Below are 21,742 nucleotides of genomic sequence, written 5' to 3'. Positions count from 1 at the left end.
TCCCGCATCATCTTAAGCATTAAGCTAATAAGCTCCCTTTCCACAGATATCCACCTTTCAGTAGTCATTTGTCCGAACGGACTGCTACGATCAGCCAGCGCCACAGTCAGTGACTGCTTTCCCACATCACTCATCTTCTCGGGAAAAGCAGGAGTCTTAGTGTTATCTCCCTTTGGAACCTCCGAGAACACCGGAGTCTTCGCGTTAACTCCCTTTAGCGCCTCCGAGAAAGCCGGAGTCTTAGCGTTATCTCCCTTTGGCTTATCTCCTACTTCCGTAGTTGGAACTTCCCTCTGACTGGCAGCTTTCGAGGTAGTTGCTACCTCGCTATTGGAACCCATCTGTCTTACAGCTTTGGGCCTACTTGTCTTGTCTATGCGACTGCCCTGCCTCGCGGCTCTAGGACTGGGTCCTTTCTGCCTCTTGAAAGCAGGCTTGAGCATTCTGCCGAACGTTGCCTCTTCATTCTGCCATTCGACGCTTCTTCCTCCTCGTACCGGTTGCAGAACCGAGGGTTTCTCGCAGCAAACCTTTTGAACTGCCTTCGACCTACTTCTACCGCTTCATGGGCCCATTCCAAGCGCTCGATCTCCACTTCTGTTGGGTCGACCACTGCTCCCAAGCGTTGTACAATTCTTAGTGCTGCACGGTACTGCGAGAGAGCTCTTTTACTTCCTCTGCTCCGTACCCTTCTCCACTCTTCTACTCCGTTTTCATTTGTGCGCTTCTCCAACACGGAGTTCATTGAATCAGCACTACTCTCGCTCCCCGAGTCCGACGCATCGCTTAATTCGTATTTGTCGTCCTTGGATTGCGACTCAGTCCTCCTCTTTACATCCTCCTTATTACATTCAGGTAATGAGTTGTTCATCTTGGTCGTACGACCACCTGCCCGACAAGGCGGGCTCAGCGGTCCAGTATTATATACGGGGAAAGAACCGTCCGCCACAGCAGCGCCCCTTACTGCGGTAAGGCCATAACTACTTCCCGAGATGGCCCGGTATCGGGAAGGCTCCGTTCGAATACAGCCGAATTTATCCCCTGGCTGCAAATCGTCCAATAGGCACGGTCCGCATAACACCCTGGATTAGGGGGTTGGCAGTTCTTGGTCACCGACATCCCGCCGCCCTCCTATGAGGCGAAACGGCGTAGATGTCAGTCCTAAACATCTCCGCCTTATAGTCGGGCGCTATGGAGTTCGGCTAAGCCCTCACACCAACGACAAGGTGCCTACCCTAGTGAGGGCAGTTGACGCGTAAAGATGTAAAGTTTGAGTGGACAGATGAGTGTATGAGTAGCTTTGCAACATTAAAAGATAAATTGGCAGAACCGCCTGTGTTATGTATATTCGATCCACGACGTGAAACCGAGCTGCATACCGATGCGAGTGCTCAGGGGTATGGAGCGGTATTATTACAAAAGCAGGATAACAGAAAACTCCATCCGGTTGCATATTTTTCTAAAACAACTACTGATGCGGAATCGAGATATCATAGTTTCGATTTGGAAACGCTTGCGATTGTTAATGCATTGGAGCGGTTTCGTACATTTTTGGACGGGGTTCCTTTTGTGCTTGTTACGGACTGCAACTCGTTGGTGTTGACATTGGAAAAAAAAATTGTGAACCCTCGTATTGCGCAGTGGACCTTAACTTCTCAAACTTTGATTTCGTTGTAAAGCACAGGGGAGGGGATCAGATGTCACATGTAGACGCTTTGAGTAGGGTACTGGTGTGTTATATTGGGGAGAATGAGGTTGATCTGAATATTCAAATTGCACAGTCGCGTGATAGAAATATTCGCGAATTAAAGGAAAAACTAGAAGGCGGGGAGGTGCCCGGATATGAGTTGGTGAATGGTTTAGTATTGATACATTACACATTGACCACTTTGGACCATTGGAGTCGGTAAAATCGATACAAAGGCATGTATTGGTGATCGTTGATGGATTTACGAATTTTGTTAAGTTATATGCGGTTAGACCAAGCTCAAAGAGAGTATATGTGCACTTAAAAAGTACTTTGTAGATTACAGTCGTCCACGAAGAATCGTAAGTGATCGGGGAACAGCATTTACTTCCAATGAATTTGAGAACTTCTGTAAAGAATGTAACGTGAGTTATATTTTAAATGCAGTAGCTTCACCCCAATTGAACGGCCAGGTAGAACGAGTGAATAGGGTGTTAAAAAGTATTTTATCGAAGCTAACGGACCCAATATGTCATGCCGATTGGAAAAGGAAGTTGTCTAGGGTGGAGTTTGCAATAAATAATACTGTGCACTGTGCAACTAAGCAGACTCCCAGCCAAATGATGTTTGGTGTTGAACAAAGAGGGAGCAAATTGATGAATTAACCGAATACTTGCATGAAATTTACTCTAAGCCCATTGAAAATTTAGAAGTGTTGAGAAATGGGGCTGATATTAACATTCAAAAATCTCAGTTGCATAATCAGAGCAATTTCGAACGAAGTCATAAACCGCCACGAGAATTTAAATTAGGGGATTTGGTGGTAATTAAAAATGTGGACACTACTGTGGGTCAAAATAAGAAACTAATCCCTAAGTATAAAGGTCCATATGTAGTGCATAAGCAGTTGGGTTGTGACCGATATGTAGTTAAAGATATTGAAAATTGTCAAGTTACTCAAATATAATACAATAATGTAATTGATTCAAGTCGCATGAAGAAGTGGTTAGAGCCTGGTCAAGGTGTGGATTTGGAAGGCAACATTGATAGTCCTGATGACTCTATGTCAAATGATTATTGTACAGATTAGAAGAAGAAATTGTAAGCGATTGTACTGATTATGAATATTTGGACGAAACTAAGGATTGTATGGATCAATCGAGGTCGATTGGTTGTTGTAATTATAGTAATCTGGCAGTACGAAGTGTCGAGCAGGGTTTGGTGACTTCTGGTTCCGAAAAGTATGTAAAAAGAAGAGAAGAAGCCCAGCCAACGCGTTGCTTGCGATATCGAAGTAAAATAAAGGAATCGATCATAAAAGATCATAGGATATATATTGCTCTTTTTCGATAAGCACAGTGGTGTTTCCTTTGTCCGCTTTCGTTGTGACAATATTGTTTTTCCTTAGTTTATGCCGTAGATTCTTTATTGCTTTCTCCTCTGTATTCGATTTTTGTCCTTCCTGTGATTTCACCTCCTTTTTTATGATTTCCCTGCACATGTGTCTTGCGTGCTCCTGTTCTTCCTGTGGTATCAATGATATTGCGATCTCCGCATCTAAAATCGCTTGCTCCGTTTTTCTTACTGTATTCTGGTCCATGATATTGTGCTTCAGGCCCTTTTCGAGATGTTGTGCCTCTTTCTTGGTAATGGCCACTGTTGTGAGGTTAACGAACTTGTCATGAAACGGGTGAGTGTTTTGGTTTTGGTTACCCTCTCGTCGTCTTGCCAGCTTGTCCAATTTTCGGTTCAGCGACCTGTATTTTTGTTGTAGTTCCTGATCAATCTCTGTCTTAATGCGGTCGAAACATTCCATTAATGCAGTCGTAGGTAGTTGTGCTGCCAATCTTAAATGGATAGATAATAACTCGGCATTTATCTCATCCTTCTTCGAGTATAAGCTTTCCAACTCATATTTAAAAAAAATCCTTTTCCGCTTTTCTAACTGTTTTCCTGCTAGATTTGGTATTTGCCTTTATTGTTATTTTTGCGTATTTCGGAGTAATATTCAATTCCAGGCATTGTTTGTTGAACCAAATGCTCGCCTTTGCTTTATATATTTTCAGTAGGCGTCGCTTGTAAATTGTTAGTAGTCCGTTCGCGTTCAAGTTAAAAGCCTGACAAGCAATAACTGACTTATCTTGTTTGGTTGATTTTACGACAGGGTGGATAAATGATGTATATTGGAACGATTTTCCATCATCCCTTGTCAAATTTGGTTTTGAGACAAACCGGTTTCGGCGTTGTGCCATCATCAGTGTCGATTTTCGTTCTGACCTGTTGTTGTCGTTTGTCCTGTATTTATAGTTCGTAGGTATATGAGCAGGTATTGTCAAATTGATGCTTGTGTATATTTAGTTATGTGTATGTGCTGTGTGTTCATTCAGAACCGAGGGTGGTGTACTAATCGATTTGTATGACTGACTGGGGTAGGTTTAAATCTGTGATTTTAGTCGTTTGACCTTCTTTGTCGTTTTTTTTTTTGGTGTTTTAATTGTTTTGTGTTTATTTGTTGTTGTATGTTTGTCTGTTGTACCTGTGTGATTAAGTTGTTTCCTGTAAACAAGTTTTAATGGCTCGAATATTGTGTCAGAAATTGTGTTTATCTGTTCGTTTATTATTCTACCGTCGAACGTTTTCTGTTTGTAGATTTCCATGTTTTCGAGTACGTTGAGACGTCGGCCCTTTTCCTGTATGTGAAGAACCCTAACTGTTTTATTGATGTTTGCTGGGGAACATTCATTTTCGACCATGTGATTCGCGAAGTTAGACTTGGGTATAATGTTTGGATTCCGTATTTTTTTGTTGTAATCTCTAATATGTTCTCTGAACCTCGTTCTTATTTGCCGTCCTGTTTGTCCTATGTAACTATGCTGGCATCCGCAGGTAAGCTTGTATACGCCGTGGCTGCTAAGCGGATCCTCTAGTTCAAGTTACTTGCTCCTCGATATAAATATTGACGGTGCTCCTCTATTTAAAAGCAGTAACGCATCATTGTGGCCCATATTAGGAAAAGTAGTTGGCGACACAAATGATAACGTATTTACAATTGGAGTTTTTCTGTGCAATAAAAAGCCTTTTAATGTTTCATGTTATCTTCATGACTTTATATCGGAAATGCAAGCCTTGAATGATGTGGGATTTTCAATCGGTGGTAAACAGTTTTTTGTTTCAATCAGATGTTTTATTTGTGATGCGCCGGCCAGGGCTTATGTTTGCGGTACGGTTGGTTTTAATGCAAGGAATGGCTGCAGCAAGTGTATACAAACTGGGATGAGAGTTAACAATACCACCATTTTCAATACTGCTGTAGCAGAACCTAGGTCTGATGAAGATTTTAAACTTCGTAGATATGGAAACTACCACAAGCCAATGCCAGACAGCTGCTTATCTCTCGAAACAATAGGTATTAAAATGGTTACACAATTTCCATTGGAGCCAATGCACCTGGTTGATCTAGGAATTGTAAAGAAAATGTTGAAATCTCTATTAGAGGGTCAAACTAAGAATTTTAAACTACGACCGGAGAGTAAAAATAGTATGTCTTCGCGTCTTCTTTCCTTCGTTCCTTATATTCCAGATGAATTCGCACGTAAACCTAGAATCCTTGAAGAGTTACGTAGGTGGAAGGCCACTGAGTTCCGCCAGTTTGTACTATATACGGGAATCGTCGCATTAAAAAATGTTGTCCCTGAGGAATACTACTATAATTTTTGTTTGCTTCATTGCTCCTATAGGCTGCTCTCTGCCAAGGAAACTTATCGTTGAATTATTCCTAGATATATATCATGAGAATTTAGTCAGTCATAATATACATTCCCTTCTTCACCTCACGCAGTGTGTTCAAGAAACTGGGTTTATAAATTAATTTTCAGCATACCCGTTCGAAAATTATATGCGAAAACTAAAACGTTACGTAAAAAAGCCTTCTAAAATTTTAGAACAGATCTACAACAAAGTAACAAGGGAAGTGTTTGAGATAAAAATGGAGGAGGTAACAAAAAAAAAGGTTGAACAAATATGGAAAGGTCACTGGGATTCAAACACCAACATATCTTCTTAATCTTAAACCCAAAAATAAATATTGCTTGCTAAAAACAGGAACCGCAATTACAATTCAATCTTTTGGACCAGATGGACAAGTTCTTTATGGAAAACAATTGCTAAACTGCGAAACATTTTTTACCGAACCTTTGACATTTTTGTATCAGATTCAGAAAACTCTGTAGAGGAAATTTTCAATTTAGATTTGGTTTTATATAAACTCGTGCGGTTACCGTATGAAAATAAACATATTTTCATTCCTATTATTCACACCAGGAAATTTTAAAATACAAACAATGAGTAAAAGAAAGAAATTTAGCTGCGCTCCACTGCGAGAGTCTTCTAATAATACAAATATCAATACAGGTAAGAGGGTTGTAGAATCATTTCCATTTCGTCTATTCACGTGACAATTATTATCAATTTATTTGTTTAAAAATTATTTCCGTCAAAGGAAATTTGGTTTTTCTAATAAAGTAAAAAATATAACCACATAAGCAGATAAGCTGAGAAGACGCCTACGTGAATAGCCCAATTATAAAGTTCCTTTAACAGTTTACTATTTTTTGTTTAGTTTCAGAACCAGAAACATCTACAATTGCAGTATTAAAGAATGACATTCGAATCCTTAAGGGTGATATGTTATTATAGTTATAGTTATTATTCTTATTGTCAAACTGAGGGAAATGGCTTTGCCCGTTGTGTCAATTTCGCGATTGAAACTCAGTGCAATGATTATTATTATTATTTTATTATTGCTTTCATTACTAGTAATATTATTTTATTTTAATGCAGAAAATGTTGCAGAATGTAAGACAATGCTTCAGCAATTAATCAATACCCAGGCAAAATCTAACATTATGTTGACGGAAATCAGCACCCAAAAGCATATACGCACAACATTTCCCATAAAATTGTTGGACGAACTTAGAAAGGTCGATGACGATATTGGTGAAAATCCGGACAGATATGTATGTAAATTTTTACGTAAACAATTAATATTCACTTATTGCTTACAAATAGGTGGCTATCTTGAAGGGCATAATAGGTCAGCAGAAATATTCCTGCAAACGGTTTTCAAATATTGTCAGTGGCGATGTCATATTAAAACTAAATTACGACGGTGTCAAAAACATGATTCCATTCAAAGATTTTCAAAAACTAAATAATGAATTATTTGGTAAGTAGTTTTCACATAGTAATTATTTAAACTATTTTAAGCTCTTTTTTCATAGAATGCTTTAAAACGGAAGGATATGATGAGAAAAGCTACATTGCAGACATAAGAAATGCCATCAAACTCTTTAAGGGGCGTCATTTCAAGAAGCATTCCATACTAAAAAAAATCAAATAGGTCAACTGAAAACAAATTTTTTGTACAAGACATTTGCTGAACAGACCTTTTCTCGTTGAAGGAAACACTCTTCTTAACCTTTTCTTCTAACTATCTATCTTTTTTCTGCTCTCTTTATATATTATCTACATAGATAGGTATATACATACGTACGTGTGTAAATTTTGACCTATATTTAAAGAAATATAAATGAAATAATTTTAATTTGGTATTAAATTTACTTGAAATATAAGAATTTTGAATGTATCATTTCTTTAAACTCCTAAACACATCTTTTCTTGCACCAAAGGTAATGCGAGGGGTAATGTATCGCTTCATTATTACAATTTCATACTTGAAAGAAAATGCTTCTTGGAATGTATCATTCGTTTAATATCATCGATATATTATTTCTTGCATAAGAGATAATGTATCATTTCATTATTACAATTTCATACATGAAAAAAATGCTACTTGGAATGTGTCCTTTCGTGTTACTTCTATAACACGTCTTTTCTTGCGTGAAAGGTAATGCAATGGGTCATGAGTTAAGCTACACATTACTTTCCTAGGACATGGACTGTGTTAAGATTCATCAAAGATGTAAGGTTTAGAATAGATGAACTTATGCATTACCTTTTCCCACTGGGATTGGTAACTGTCGAACGTCTTGGCATGAAACCGTGCTGATATGGGCAAACATAACGCTTAACCAATGATAATACTTTACTCATCACCGTTTTCTCAAAAAGTTTTGAAATAACCGGAATCTTCGGTACTGGACGATAGGTGGTAACATCATTTTTGCTACTGCTCTTATGAATGGGTGGAATAAAAGTAGATTTCCATTCATCTAAGAAAATTCCAGATCTTAACGATAAATTTAATAAATGCAACACCGGTTTAGCAATGGAACCAACACATTGTTTTAGAAAAAATGGTGAGAATTGTTGAAAATCACAGTGCTTTGCAGTTTTGATAGTCTGAATACTTAGAATAATGTCATAAATTTTAAGATATAACGAAGAAAAGTTTAAGCAAAGATTATCCCATTAAACATGGCTCCATCGTCAGTCCACGAATCATCAGTGGCAAAGTTTACTATAAAAAATTCCGCAAACAAATTCGCAGATTCACTAGGCGATGACGAAATCTTGTCTTGATAAGGCACAAACAACGGAATTGCTGGAACTTTGCGGTTTCGGTTTATAAGGACCTCCTTTGGGCAATCAATTGACAAACGTGTATGTGCTGTCAACATGGTCTGAGCAAACGCACGGACACTTAGGAAGGCTATATTCTACTTCGATCACTGTTTCTTCCAACAAAGCAATTTTCGGGAGCTCAAAAAACTTATTAAAAACCTTCTTTCCTATGCTGATATTTCGTATTAAAATATTTCCAAATCATGCGGCTCACTTTTTTCCTTTTCATTTAAAATAAATATGAAAGTAATTTTGTCGTATCCGTGTTATTGTGAAATCCATTAAAATTAGAAAAATTCGTACCATTTTTCAATCTGGTAGCTTGTTTTTGATGAAATTGTCATCGTTCCCGCAAAAGTCAAGTGGCTAACGTCACACTAAATGGAACTACCTCCATTTTTTATATCATGGCTTGAACTGAAGGGATCCTGAATTTTTAAAAAGTTTATAATATTTATGCCGAGATTTTTTAGTTTCTTTAGACTTTTATTATACCATTGCAATTTGTAAACCCTTGCTGGAAAACGAGGGATATTGTTGATCACTATTTCCAGAATACCGCTTTTAAATATATCAAAGCAGCTAGCGAGATATCAGTCACGGAAAATAGACTGCCAATCTATATTTGAGATTAAGGCTGGGTGCGAGTTCGCCTAAATTTTAGTTACCTAAACTAATATTCTACTGGAACTTTCCGGCACTGCAACAATTTAGGAAAAAACTTTCAAAACTGTTCGAGTTGATTTGACAAAGCAAATTGTGCATTTATGCGGGAAATTATTCCCAAAAATATAAATTTGAGGCCTGTGTGGTGTTTGCAGTGTTTGTGGAGGACAGGAGTCAAGGAAGTAAGTATGCATACATAGCAGTGAAAGAAAGTGCAGCGGCTCCAGATTATGCGGCCTTTTATGCCAGACGTCGTGGAGCACATGCAAACAGACTTTTGCTACTATATCATGGCATGAATACCCCTGTGACTGCCATTGGGCATGGCGCCAATAACTTATTTCTTCCCAATGAGCCCACCGCAATCCAAATAGTCAAGATCCAATTCTTATGACGCAGGCGTCAGAAAAAGCAATGTGAAATCCCCTTTACGCCATACTCAACAATCGATCGGACATCGCCCTCTTATCTATTATGTTGTACTTTAAATTGTCCATTCATGCGCATTTTTTTGCACATCAGAAATTTAAGAGAAATAAAATGAAAAATCGAAATGTTTTTCTTTTTGAAGTTTGACATTTGAATTTAGTTTGAAAAGTATGCTCATAAAAATTCTAAATTTTTTATTTGCACTGCTTTGCCGACAATTTCCAGTGATTGAGGTTTTTTCTCTATTTAGGTAGCAATTTAGGCAAATTCGCACACAGCCTATGTTATTGATCAAACCAAAATCACAGCGACTATAATTGAAAACAACATCATTATTGTATTCCATATGTCCAAACTCATAAAATTTAAACCTCCGATATATTGTAGCGTCTGGCCAGACGAGAAGACTTCATATTCGTGAATAACTTTACTGCTACCCACCCGATCATGAAAAGCTTTAGTGACTTTTTAAGTTTAGAGGCGGTCTTTATAATAATTCCGAAATCGATATTTTTTTCTTTTTATTTTATCTGTTTTTTTGTACCAAAGTTGATTATGTCACATTTTAGCGTTGTCGTCTGGCCAGACGAACATATTTTTAAGCCTATAAAACCTCAGATCGAATTCATTTCAAAATTTATCAATAAAAATTCAAACTTATCACAGTGTGCGACGAGTTTTCTTCAAAATTTAAATAAAAATTCAAATATTTGTGGATAAAGTTCAAAGTGTAAAATTTTGTCTGGCCAGACGACAACGCTAAGATGTGTTGAATTTATTAAGTACCAAGATCAATGGTACATAATGTTTATCAATATTAGATAACGGGCAAAAAGCAGGAATCAGATTATAATTAAGATCATTATTTACAAATATATGATCTAGAATTATATCGAGTGAATTCACAAAATTATTGATTTGTACCAATTGTAAGCTATAAAAGCCCTCAACTACATACTAGGGTGGTTACAAGATATATGGGGAATTTTAATTTTTGTTATGTCTTTCGGGGCACCCTCCTAAAATATGCCAATAGAGCAGAAAATAATTATTGCGAAGTTTCAGTCCAACCTATAATGTTAACACGTGCCTCATTGAGGTCAAAGTTAGGAAAAACAGCGATTTTTAAGAAAAAAATTTAGTGTTAATTTTAGTTACCTAAACTAATATTCTACTGGAACTTTCCGGCACTGCAACAATTTAGGAAAAAACTGTCAAAACTGTTCGAGTTGATTTGACAAAGCAAATTGTGCGTTTATGCGGGAAATTATTCCCAAAAATATAAATTTGAGACCTGTGTGGTATTTGCAGTGTTTGTGCAGGACAGGAGTCAAGGAAGTAAGTATGCATACATAGCAGTGAAAGAAAGTGCAGCGGCTCCAGATTATGCGGCCTTTTATGCCAGACGTCGTGGAGCACATGCAAACAGACTTTTGCTACTATATCATGGCATGAATACCCCTGTGACTGCCATTGGGCATGGCGCCAATAACTTATTTCTTCCCAATGAGCCCACCGCAATCCAAATAGTCAAGATCCAATTCTTATGACGCAGGCGTCAGAAAAAGCAATGTGAAATCCCCTTTACGCCATACTCAACAATCGATCGGACATTGATCATCGCCCTCTTATCTATTATGTTGTACTTTAAATGGTCCATTCATGCGCATTTTTTTGCACATCAGAAATTTAAGAGAAATAAAATGAAAAATTCGACTCCCACTCCCGGGAGAACAGGCTTTGAAGAGATTTACAAGGTATAATCGAAACAGCTGTCGCCTTGTCCGTCCTGATGTCACGTTGTTTAAATTTTTCCCAAATTATTAAATAAATTATAAAATTAAAAAATTGCTTCAAATAAATGTTTTCATATATTTAAAAAAAAAGCAATATGGGCAATCCCCGATTATTAAAAATCATACAAACAGACAAAATTGGTTAATTCGTTGTAGTTCTATAAATAGAACGAAAACAGCAACAAAACCAAAGTTTCTTTGAAAACCGCCGTACCAAGCATAGCTTTAACACATAATTGCATACGAAGTATGCAATGTGTAAAAGATTAAAATATGCAAAAAGAAGGCAATTGGGAAAGACTTCACAACAGGCATGACGTAGCTGAATGCGTTTACAACCATTTCAACTATCGTAGGGGTGCGAGTTCGACTCCCACTCCCGGGAGAAAAGGCTTTGAAGAGATTTACAAGGTATAATCGAAACAGCTGTCGCCTTGTCCGTCCTGATGTCACGTTGTTTAAATTTTTCCCAAATTATTAAATAAATTGAAAAATCGAAATGTTTTTGTTTTTGAAGTTTGACATTTGAATTTAGGTTGAAAAGTATGCTCATAAAAATTCTAATTTTTTTATTTGCACTGCTTTGCCGACAATTTCCAGTGATTGATGCTTTTTCTCTATTTAGGTAGCAATTTAGGCAAATTCGCACACAGCCTAAGTTATTGATCAAACCAAAATCACAGCGACTATAATTGAAAACAACATCATTATTGTATTCCATATGTCCAAACTCATAAAATTTAACCCTCCGATATATTGTAGCGTCTGGCCAGACGAGAAGACTTCATATTCGTGAATAACTTTACTGCTACCCACCCGATCATGGAAAGCTTTAGTGACTTTTTAAGTTTAGAGGCGGTCTTTATAATAATTCCGAAATCGATATTTTTTTCTTTTTATTTTATCTGTTTTTTTGTACCAAAGTTGATTATGTCACATTTTAGCGTTGTCGTCTGGCCAGACGAACATATTTTTAAGCCTATAAAACCTCAGATCGAATTCATTTCAAAATTTATCAATAAAAATTCAAACTTATCACAGTGTGCGACGAGTTTTCTTCAAAATTTAAATAAAAATTCAAATATTTGTGGATAAAGTTCAAAGTGTAAAATTTTGTCTGGCCAGACGACAACGCTAAGATGTGTTGAATTTATTCACCGCTAATAGGAGGGTTAAGTACCAAGATCAATGGTACATGATGTTTATCAATATTAGATAACGGGCAACAAGCAGGAATCAGATTATAATTAAGATCATTATTTACAAATATATGATCTAGAATTCTATCGAGTGAATTCAAAAATTATTGATTTGTACCAATTGTAAGCTATAAAAGCCCTCAACTACATACTAGGGTGGTTACAAGATATATGGGGAATTTTAATTTTTGTTATGTCTTTCGGGGCACCCTCCTAAAATATGCCAATAGAGCAGAAAATAATTATTGCGAAGTTTCAGTCCAACTTATAATGTTAACACGTGCCTCATTGAGGTCAAAGTTAGGAAAAACAGCGATTTTTAAGAAAAAAATTTAGTGTTTCGTCAGTAAAAGCGACACCATTTATGCCAGGAACTTCACTCGTATATCATTCGATAGGTAATTTTATTATACTCAGTTGAGCAGACAGCTTACAGAGTATATTAACTTTGATTAGATAACGGTTGGTTGTACATCAGTATCGAAAAAAATTTCATTGAGTCATGTCCGTCCGTCCGTAGGTCCGTCTGTCCGTTAACACGATAACTTGAGTAAATTTTTAGGTACCTTGATGAAATTTGGTATGTAGGTTCCTGGGCACTCATCTCAGATCGCTATTTAAAATGAACGAAATGAATGACTATAACCACGCTCACTTTTTCGATATCAAAAATTTCGAAAAACGGAAAAAGTGCGATAATTCATTACCAAAGACAGATAAAGCGATGAAACTTGGTAGGTGAGTTGAACTTATGACGCAGAATAGAAAATTAGTAAAATTTTGGGCAACGGGCGTGGCATCGCCTACTTTTAAAAGAAGCTAATTTAAAAGTGTTTCAAGCTGTAATTTGGCAGTCGTTGAAGATATCATGATGAAATTTGGCAGGAACTTTACTCCTATTACTATATGTACACTTAATAAAAATTAGCAAAATCGGAGAACGACCGCGCCCACTTAAAAAAACATTTTTTTAAAGTAAAACATTAACAAAAAATTCAATATCTTTACAGTATATAAGTAAATTATGTCAATATTCAGCTCCAGTAATGATATGGTGCAAAAAAATACAAAAATAAAAGAAAATTTCAAAATGGGCGTGGCTCTGCCCTTTTTCATTTAATTTTTCTAGGATACTTTTATTGCCATAAGTCGAACAAAAATTTACCAATCCTTGTGAAATTTGGTAGGGGCTTAGATTCTAGGACGATAACTGTTTCTGTAAAAAGGGCGAAGTCGGTTGAAGCAACGCCCAGTTTTTATACACAGTCGGCCGTCTGTCCTTCCGCTCGGACGTTAACACGATAACTTGAGCAAAAATCGATATATATAAACTCAGTTCACGTACATATCTGAACTCACTTTGTATTGGTATAAAAATGGCCGAAATCCGACTATGACCACGCCCACTTTTTCGATATCGAAAATTACGAAAAATTAAAAAAATGCCATAATTCTATACCAAATACGAAAAAAGGGATGAAACATGGTAATTGGATTGGTTTATTAACGCAAAATATAACTTAAAAAAAAAAAACTTTGTAAAATGGGTGTGACACCTACCATATTAAGTAGAAGAAAATGAAAAAGTTCTGCAGGGCGAAATCAAAGCCATTGGAATCTTGGCAGAAATACTGTTCGTGGTATTACATATATAAATAAATTAGCGGTACCCGACAGATGATGTTCTGGGTCACCCTGGTCCACATTTTAGTCGATATCTCGAAAAAGCCTTCAAATATACAACTACCAACACTCCCTTTTAAAACCCTCATTAATACCTTTAATTTGATACCTATATCGTACAAACACATTATAGAGTCACCCCTGGTCCACCTTTATGCCGATATCTCGAAAACGCGCCCACCTATAGAACTAAGGCCCGCTCCCTTTTAAAATACTCATTAACACCTTTTGTTTGATACCCATACTGTACAAACGCATTCTAGAGTCACCCCTGGTCCACCTTTATGACGATATCTCAAAAAGGCGTCCACCTATAGAACTAAGACCCACTCCCTTTTAAAATACTCATTAACACCTTTCATTTTATACCCATGTCGTACAAACAAATTCTAGAGTCATCCCTGGCCACCTTTATGGCGATATCTCGAAAAGGCGTCCACCCATAGAACTAAGGCCCACTCCCTTTTAAAATACTCATTAACACCTTTCGTTTCATACCCATATCGTACAAACAAATTCTAGGGTCGCCCCTGGTCCACCTTTATGACGATATCTCGAAAAGGAGTCCACCTATAGAACTAAGACCCACTCCCTTTTAAAATACTCATTGACACCTTTCGTTTGATACCCATATCGTACAAACAAATTCTAGAGTCACCCCTGGTCCACCTTTATGGCGATATCTTGAAAAGGCGTCCACCTATAGAACTAAGACCCACACACTTTTAAAATACTCATTAACACCTTTCATTTGATACACATATCGTACAAACAAATTCTAGCGTCATCCCTGGTCCACCTTTACGGCGATATCCCTAAATGGCGTGCACCTATAGAACTATGGCCCAGTCCCTCTTAAAATACTCTTTAATACCTTGCATGTGATACTTATGACATACAAACACATTCCAGGGTTACCCTAGGTTCATTTTCCTACATGGTGATTCTCCCTTGTTTTGTCTCCATAGCTCTCAGCTGAGTGTGTAATGTTTGGATACACCCGAGCTTAGCTTTCCTTTCTTGTTTGTATTAATTTTTATAATAATAATATTTTTATAAAACGGTTATTTTTAGCAGTATTTGGCATTTATCCGATCAGGGTGGCTGCATTAAGATTAAGATTATCATTTATTCCATTCATTGAAGCAATTTGTACCGTACACAAACATTTAAATTACTACCCACAACTAAAGGTCGCGCTTTTTGGTTGTTCTTGACCTTTTGAGAATTGTTCTTCTTTTGCTTACTGGGATGCGGAGTAACTGAAGAAGCAGAAGTAGGAGAAGCGACTGGCTCAGCAACGTCAGAAGCAGCGGCAGCGACACAAGCATAACTAGAACTATAATCGACAGCAGCAGGTACACCATCAGCATGACTCGGGCTTACCGCAACAACATCAATAACATTCGCCACTGAGCGCGTGGGAGATTTCAATGCTTTTTGTAGGCATTGTGTTTTATTTATTGCACTTTGTGCTTATTTCTCATTCGGTTCAACGATTTTGGTTTTTGACCGCGTTTGACGAACATTGTGTGTAGATCAGTGGCGTAGTGAAGTTTTCTTGAGCCTGGGGAAAAATATTTTTTTTTTGGTCCTCCCCCCATTATGACCAAAACAATATAATTTTATATATTCAAAAATTAATAAACCAAAAAATTCGTAGGCTAAAGCTATCATCTATAAGTATACTCAAATACATATTTAATAATAATATGATTATCAGGGATACGATTTTAAGGCATTTGCCTATTTTGTCTGCTTCGTCGTATGTATAAATAAATTAAAGAATCACGCGTTTTATCTCTTTCTACACTAAAACTATGATTTCTAAATTGCCTTTTTCTGCCTTTTTGTAATATTTTGCCTTTTTTTGCCTATTTATATCTACATATGTGAAGTTTTACGTTGTTTAAGTATTGAAAGTAAGTCTGCTACGTTTAAACGGCACTATCTATTAATTACCACGAGTTTATGTTGTACAACACTGGAATTCATCTTATCAGCTGATTGTGAATTCCTTGTCGCAGTGAAAACCGACATGAAAAGTCGGTTGTCGTTTGCAATTTCAAATTTGTGTATGCTCAAAGTCGAGTGTGTATTTTACGAACATTTAAAATGCCTAAAGCAATTTGTTATAATTCCGTAAAAATCAACGGTTATATAAAGGAATTCGGGTCAAATATACTTACGACTGATGGAAAAATATTAATTTGTGTTTACTGTGGAATTAAAGCAAATCACGACAAGAAACACCACATTCAACAACATCTACAAACGGAAAAGCACAAAACAGCTGTATCATTGAAATATTCTACGAAGGTGCAACCTGTTACCTCATTTTTAAATACACCGGAATCAAACATATTTTTCCGAGATATCACCAAAATGATGGTAGCCTGCGATATACCATTATTCAAAGTTAACCATACGGAATTCAATTCGTTTATGGCAAAATATGCCCAGAAAAAGGTTCCTGATCAATAAACTATGCGAAAACATTATTTAAAGGAAGTTTATGAAAATGTTTTGGAAGAAATTCGGTCGAATATTGGAGATAGCAGTATTTTTGTATCAATAGATGAGTCTACTGACAAAGCCGGCAGATATGTATGCAATGTTGCTGTTGGTCCTTCGCGTCAAGGTGGTCGAGGGTATCTCCTAACCTCCGAAGTAATTCCAAAAGTAAATGCCTCAGAAATTGCTAAGCCTTTTGATAATTCCTTGAAGCTTCTATAGCCAGAAGAAGTTCAACGAGACAAAGTGCTGATATTTGTAACAGATGCCGCACCGTATATGAAAAAAAGCGTAGTAGGGATTCAGTTATTTTACCCACGAATAATCCATATTACATGCATACATTGCTCACGGAGTTCACAGGATATGCGAAAAACTTCGAAGCCAAAAAAGCATTTTCAATAAGTAAGGAAGGTTAAGTTCGGGTGTAACCGAACATTACATACTCAGTTGAGAGCTATGGCGACAACATAAGGGAAAATAACCATGTAGGAAAATTAACCTAGGAAACCCTGGAATGTGTTTGTATGACATGTGTATCAAATGAAAGGCATTAAAGAGTATTTTATGAGGGAGTGGGCCATAGTTCTATAGGTGGACGCCATTTAGGGATATCGCCATAAAGGTGGATCAGGGTTGACTCTATAATTGGTTTGTACAATAAGGGTATCAAAAGAAAGGTGTTAATGAGTATTTTAAAAGGGAGTGATCCTTAGTTCCATAGCTAGACGACGTTTCGAGATATTGCGATAAAGGTGGACCAGGGGTGACCCCAGAATTTCTTTGTACGATATGGGTATCAAATTAAAGGTATTAATGAGGGTTTTAAAAGGGAGTGGTGGTAGTTGTATAGGTGGTCGCCTTTTCGAGATATCGCCATAAAGGTGGACCAGGGGTGACTCTAGAATGCGTTTCTACAATATGGGTATCAAACGAAAGGTGTTAATGAGTATTTTAAAAGGGAGTGGGCCTTAGTTCTATAGGTGGACGCCGTTTCGAAATATCGCCATAAAGGTGGACCAGGGGTGACTCTAGAATGTGTTTGTACGATATGGGTATCAAATTTAAGGTATTAATGAGGGTTTTAAAAGGGAGTGGTGGTAGTTGTATAGGTGGTCGCCTTTTCCAGATATCGCCATAACGGTGGACCAGGGGTGACTCTAGAATACGTTTGTACAATATGGGTATCAAACGAAAGGTGTTAATGATTATTTTAAAAGGGAGTGGGCCTAAGTTCTATAGGTAGTCGCCTTTTCGAGATATCGCAATAAAGGTGGACCAAGGTTGACTCTAGACTTTGTTTGTACGATATGGGTATCAAATGAAAGGTGTTAATGAGTATTTTTAAAAGGGAGTGGACCTTCGTTCTATACGTGGTCGCCTTTTCGAGATATCGCCATAAAGGTGGACAAGGGGTGACTCTAGAATATATTTGTACGATATGGGTATCAAATGAAAGGTGTTAATGAGTATTTTAAAAGTGCGTGGAGCTTAGTTCTATAGGTAGACGCCTTTTCGAGATATCGCAATAAAGGTGGACGAGGGGTGACTCTAGAATGTGTTTGTACGATATTGGTATCAAATTAAAGGTATTAATGAGAGTTTTAAAAGGGAGTGGTGGTAGTTGTATATGTAAAGGCGTTTTCCAGATATCGACCAAATGTGGACCAGGGTGACCCAGAACATCATCTGTTGGGTACCGCTAGTTTATTTATATATGTAATACCTGCCAAGATTTCAAGGGTTTTTTATTTCGCCCTGCAGAACTTTTTCATTTTCTTCTACTTAATATGATAGGTGTCACAACCATTTTACAAAGTTTTTTCTAAAGTTATATTTCGCGTCAATAAGCCAATCCAATTACCATGTTTCATCCCTTTTTTCGTATTTGGTATAGAATTATGGCATTTTTCTCCCATTTTCACAGAAAACAGTTAAAGTCATAAAATCTATGCCCCTACCAAATTTAAAAAGGATTGAAAATTTTTGTTCGACTTATGGCTTTAAAAGTATCCTAGACAAATTAAATGAAAAAGGGCGGAGCCACGCCCATTTTGAAATTTTCTTTTATTTTTGTATTTTGTTGCACCATATCATTACTGGAGTTGAATGTTGACATAATTTACTTATATACTGTAAAGATATTAAATTGTTTGTTAAAATTTTACTTAAAAAATTTTTTTTTAAAAGTGGGCGTGGTCCTTCTCCGATTTTGCTAATTTTTATTAAGCGTGCATATAGTAATAGGAGTAACGTTCCTGCCAAATTTCATCATGATATCTTCAACGACTGCCAAATTACAGCTTACAAGATTTTAAATTACCTTCTTTTAAAAGTGGGCGGTGCCACGCCCATTGTCCAAAATTTTACAAATTTTCTATTCTGCGGCATAAGTTCAACTCACCTACCAAGTTTCATCGCTTTTCTGGCTTTGGTAATGAATTGTACACTTTTTCGGTTTTTCCAAATTTTCGATATCGAAAAAGTGGGCGTGGTTATAGTCCGATATCGTTCATTTTAAATAGCGATCTGAGATAGTGCTCAGGAACCTACATATCAAATTTCATCAAGATAACTCAAAATTTACTCAAGTTATCGTGTTAATGGACGGGCGGACGGACGGACCGAAGTCTATATCTATCTCGGTTCCTTTATACCTGTACAACATACTCTGTGAGCTCTGCTCAACTGAGTATAAAAAGCCCCTCAAGAATTCGATTTTTTAAGAAAAGCAACCGTATCTCCCTCTTCCTCCTCAACCTGTAAGCTGTAAATATTTAAAATATATATGCATATATTGTGGTTAAAAAAATTTTTGCTTACAATGGTTTTAACGCGCTGGGGAACTTGGCCTGAGGCAGCATCTTATTTTGCAAAAAACCAAAAAAAAAATCAAAGAAATAGTTGAAGGTCTTGACGACGATGCGTCCTGCATTATTTTTGCGAAAAAAATATTGTATTGTATTATACCTGTGTTTACTCGTATATATAAAGTTTCTAATTTATTGGTTTGTATTTACATAGGTGAACCTATTAGCAATCCATTGACAATTCTCAACAACATAGAAAACAATTTAAAACACGCCAAGGGACCAGTAGCTAAAATTATATTGGAAACATTTTATAAACTATTCCAATCGAATCAAGGCCTGCAAGTTATAAAAAAAGTTGCCGCAATTGTGAATGGTGAAAAGTTTGTGGAATTACCAGAAAATATAGCTATAAATGAAGTTGCGGTTTTGAATTGGGCACCATTGGTATCTTTAGATGTTGAGAAGACATTTAGTTCCTTCAAAGCTATGATTCGGGATAATCGCATGAGATTACTGCCCGAAAATTTCAAAATGCATTTAGTAGCATTGTGCTACTATGAAAGCACCAGCGGCTAAAGCAATCAACCAGTTTAAATATGTAAATATTTTTGAATATATATGCATACATGTATTTACAATGTACATTGTACATATCGAGTATTGTCGGATTGTACACCCATACTTAAATATGTACCAAACAAGACTAAAAAATAAATGCCTTTTTTTGCCTTTTTTTAAAACTAAATTTGCCTATTTCTCAGGTTTTAGCGCCTATAAATCCTATCCCTGATGATTATAATACATTATTCAAACGAATATCTATATGCAAATTTTTCTTGAACTTTGAGGAAGAAAATATATCAATGATATCATCAAAATTTATCATTTAAAATTTTTCTTTTTCCACACTTAATAATGTTAGGTCACTTCGGCGACCTTGCCCCATCGTTGATTGTAAATGCATATGTCAAAATCAGTTTTAATTTGTTGAATGAACATTCGCACCTAGCAATTGATACTGAGATTGTCCGAAGTATTTGAAGTGCCCCTCGCAAGTTTGGAAAAACATCTTCTCCATCCGAGATTATAAAAGTAAGCAATTCTAACGGAGTTTTAGGTTCAATTTCTTTTCTACTTTGGAGTAATATTTTGCAATCACATATTTCGATAAAAAGTTCTGTTCCATCGAAATCTTTATTACAAAATTCACCCTAGTTCTTACAATTTCTTTCTGAGTCGTTATTATCCTTGTTTAACCAATTTCCAACGTCTATGACAAATCTAAACTTAAAATTAAGGTATTTAGTCGTGTAAATCTTGTACGTATTTCTTGTCGGAGACGATGGAGAACACTTTTCGTAATAGGAGAAATACACATTCTGCAGAAAGACCAACGTCTCTTGCCGATTCTCTGAGCTTTTTGAAGCGCCTTCTTACACGTTTTACTATATCAATATCCCATTTTTCACAAACAGACTTCGCTTTTCCTACAGCTTCTTCACAGATAGTGTCACGAATTTTGGATAGTTCAGTCACCAATGATTTAAGATCATGTTACTCTTCTCTAAAATTCATCCCGGGATCTTGTAATCTGAGCTGTTCACGATCAATCGTCCAATTTCGGATAGTTCAGTCGCTAATGATTTAAGATCATGATACGCTTCTCTAAAATTCATCCCCGGATCTTGTTATCTGAGCTGCAAACGATCAATGCTTAAGATTTCATTCCAGAAATGAATTAATGTTATGAAACTAAAATTTTTTATATTTTGCAATAGATCTGTAGCTTCGCTTCTGGTGTTACTTGTAGTGTTAGTGTCGTCTGCTAATTGTGCTAAGTGTTCTATTACATAGTCCATCGACGATAACGCTTACCGCTTATATTCTGGCACTGCATCGTGTTTCAGATTCACATTTGACAGTTTTTGTTAAAGCATTTTTTTAATAATTCCCATCGTAACGTCGAACGTGAGAAAAAAAGATATATACTTTCTATTATTTCACAACCTGTCGCAGGTATTCCCGATATATGCATGCATTTTTTAGTATAGAAATTTTTTTCCAGAAATCAGTTATAATAAAAATACAAATAATCGAGGAAGTTCTACTTTGTGGACCATATGGTGTCCCCGTTAGTAGTGCCCGGTGCAAGTTCCCCCCTTTTGCCCCCCCTCACTACGCTTTTTTTTTATTTTTTGTTATGTAGAAGTGAAACAAAAGCTGGCTGGGTTCGACACAACACTATTATGTCACCTCTTGTGATTTAGATGTTACGTTTCTGAACTGCACAGATGCCTCCCGACCACGCAGATAATTTGCAGTTCACCTTTTGAGACTGGGAGGAAGGATGGACACTTCCACGTCTTGCAACAA

General features: G+C 36.7%; 1 protein-coding gene across 4 annotated transcripts in view; it reads left to right on the top strand.

Moving 5' to 3' along the window:
- LOC137234356 (transcriptional activator cubitus interruptus-like) overlaps positions 1-21,742 on the top strand; it is a 639,403-nt gene that overhangs the window by 310,116 nt on the left and 307,545 nt on the right. The window contains exons 1-4 of one of the 4 annotated variants that reach the window (XM_067757940.1): positions 5,882-6,097; positions 6,306-6,365; positions 6,527-6,702; positions 6,755-6,911. The exons of the other annotated variants lie outside the window; for them this stretch is intronic. Coding sequence (XP_067614041.1) covers positions 5,968-6,097; positions 6,306-6,365; positions 6,527-6,702; positions 6,755-6,911 — 523 coding nt within the window. The 5' untranslated portion in view covers positions 5,882-5,967. Of the gene's footprint in view, positions 1-5,881; positions 6,098-6,305; positions 6,366-6,526; positions 6,703-6,754; positions 6,912-21,742 lie in introns of those variants that run through there. 4 annotated transcript variants of the gene reach the window in all.

This window comes from Eurosta solidaginis, chromosome X (genome assembly GCF_040869045.1).
Source record: "Eurosta solidaginis isolate ZX-2024a chromosome X, ASM4086904v1, whole genome shotgun sequence".
Taxonomy (NCBI): domain Eukaryota; kingdom Metazoa; phylum Arthropoda; class Insecta; order Diptera; family Tephritidae; genus Eurosta; species Eurosta solidaginis.
The sequence above is the reverse complement of the archived record's forward strand: the minus strand, read 5'-3'. Positions and strand labels throughout refer to the sequence as shown.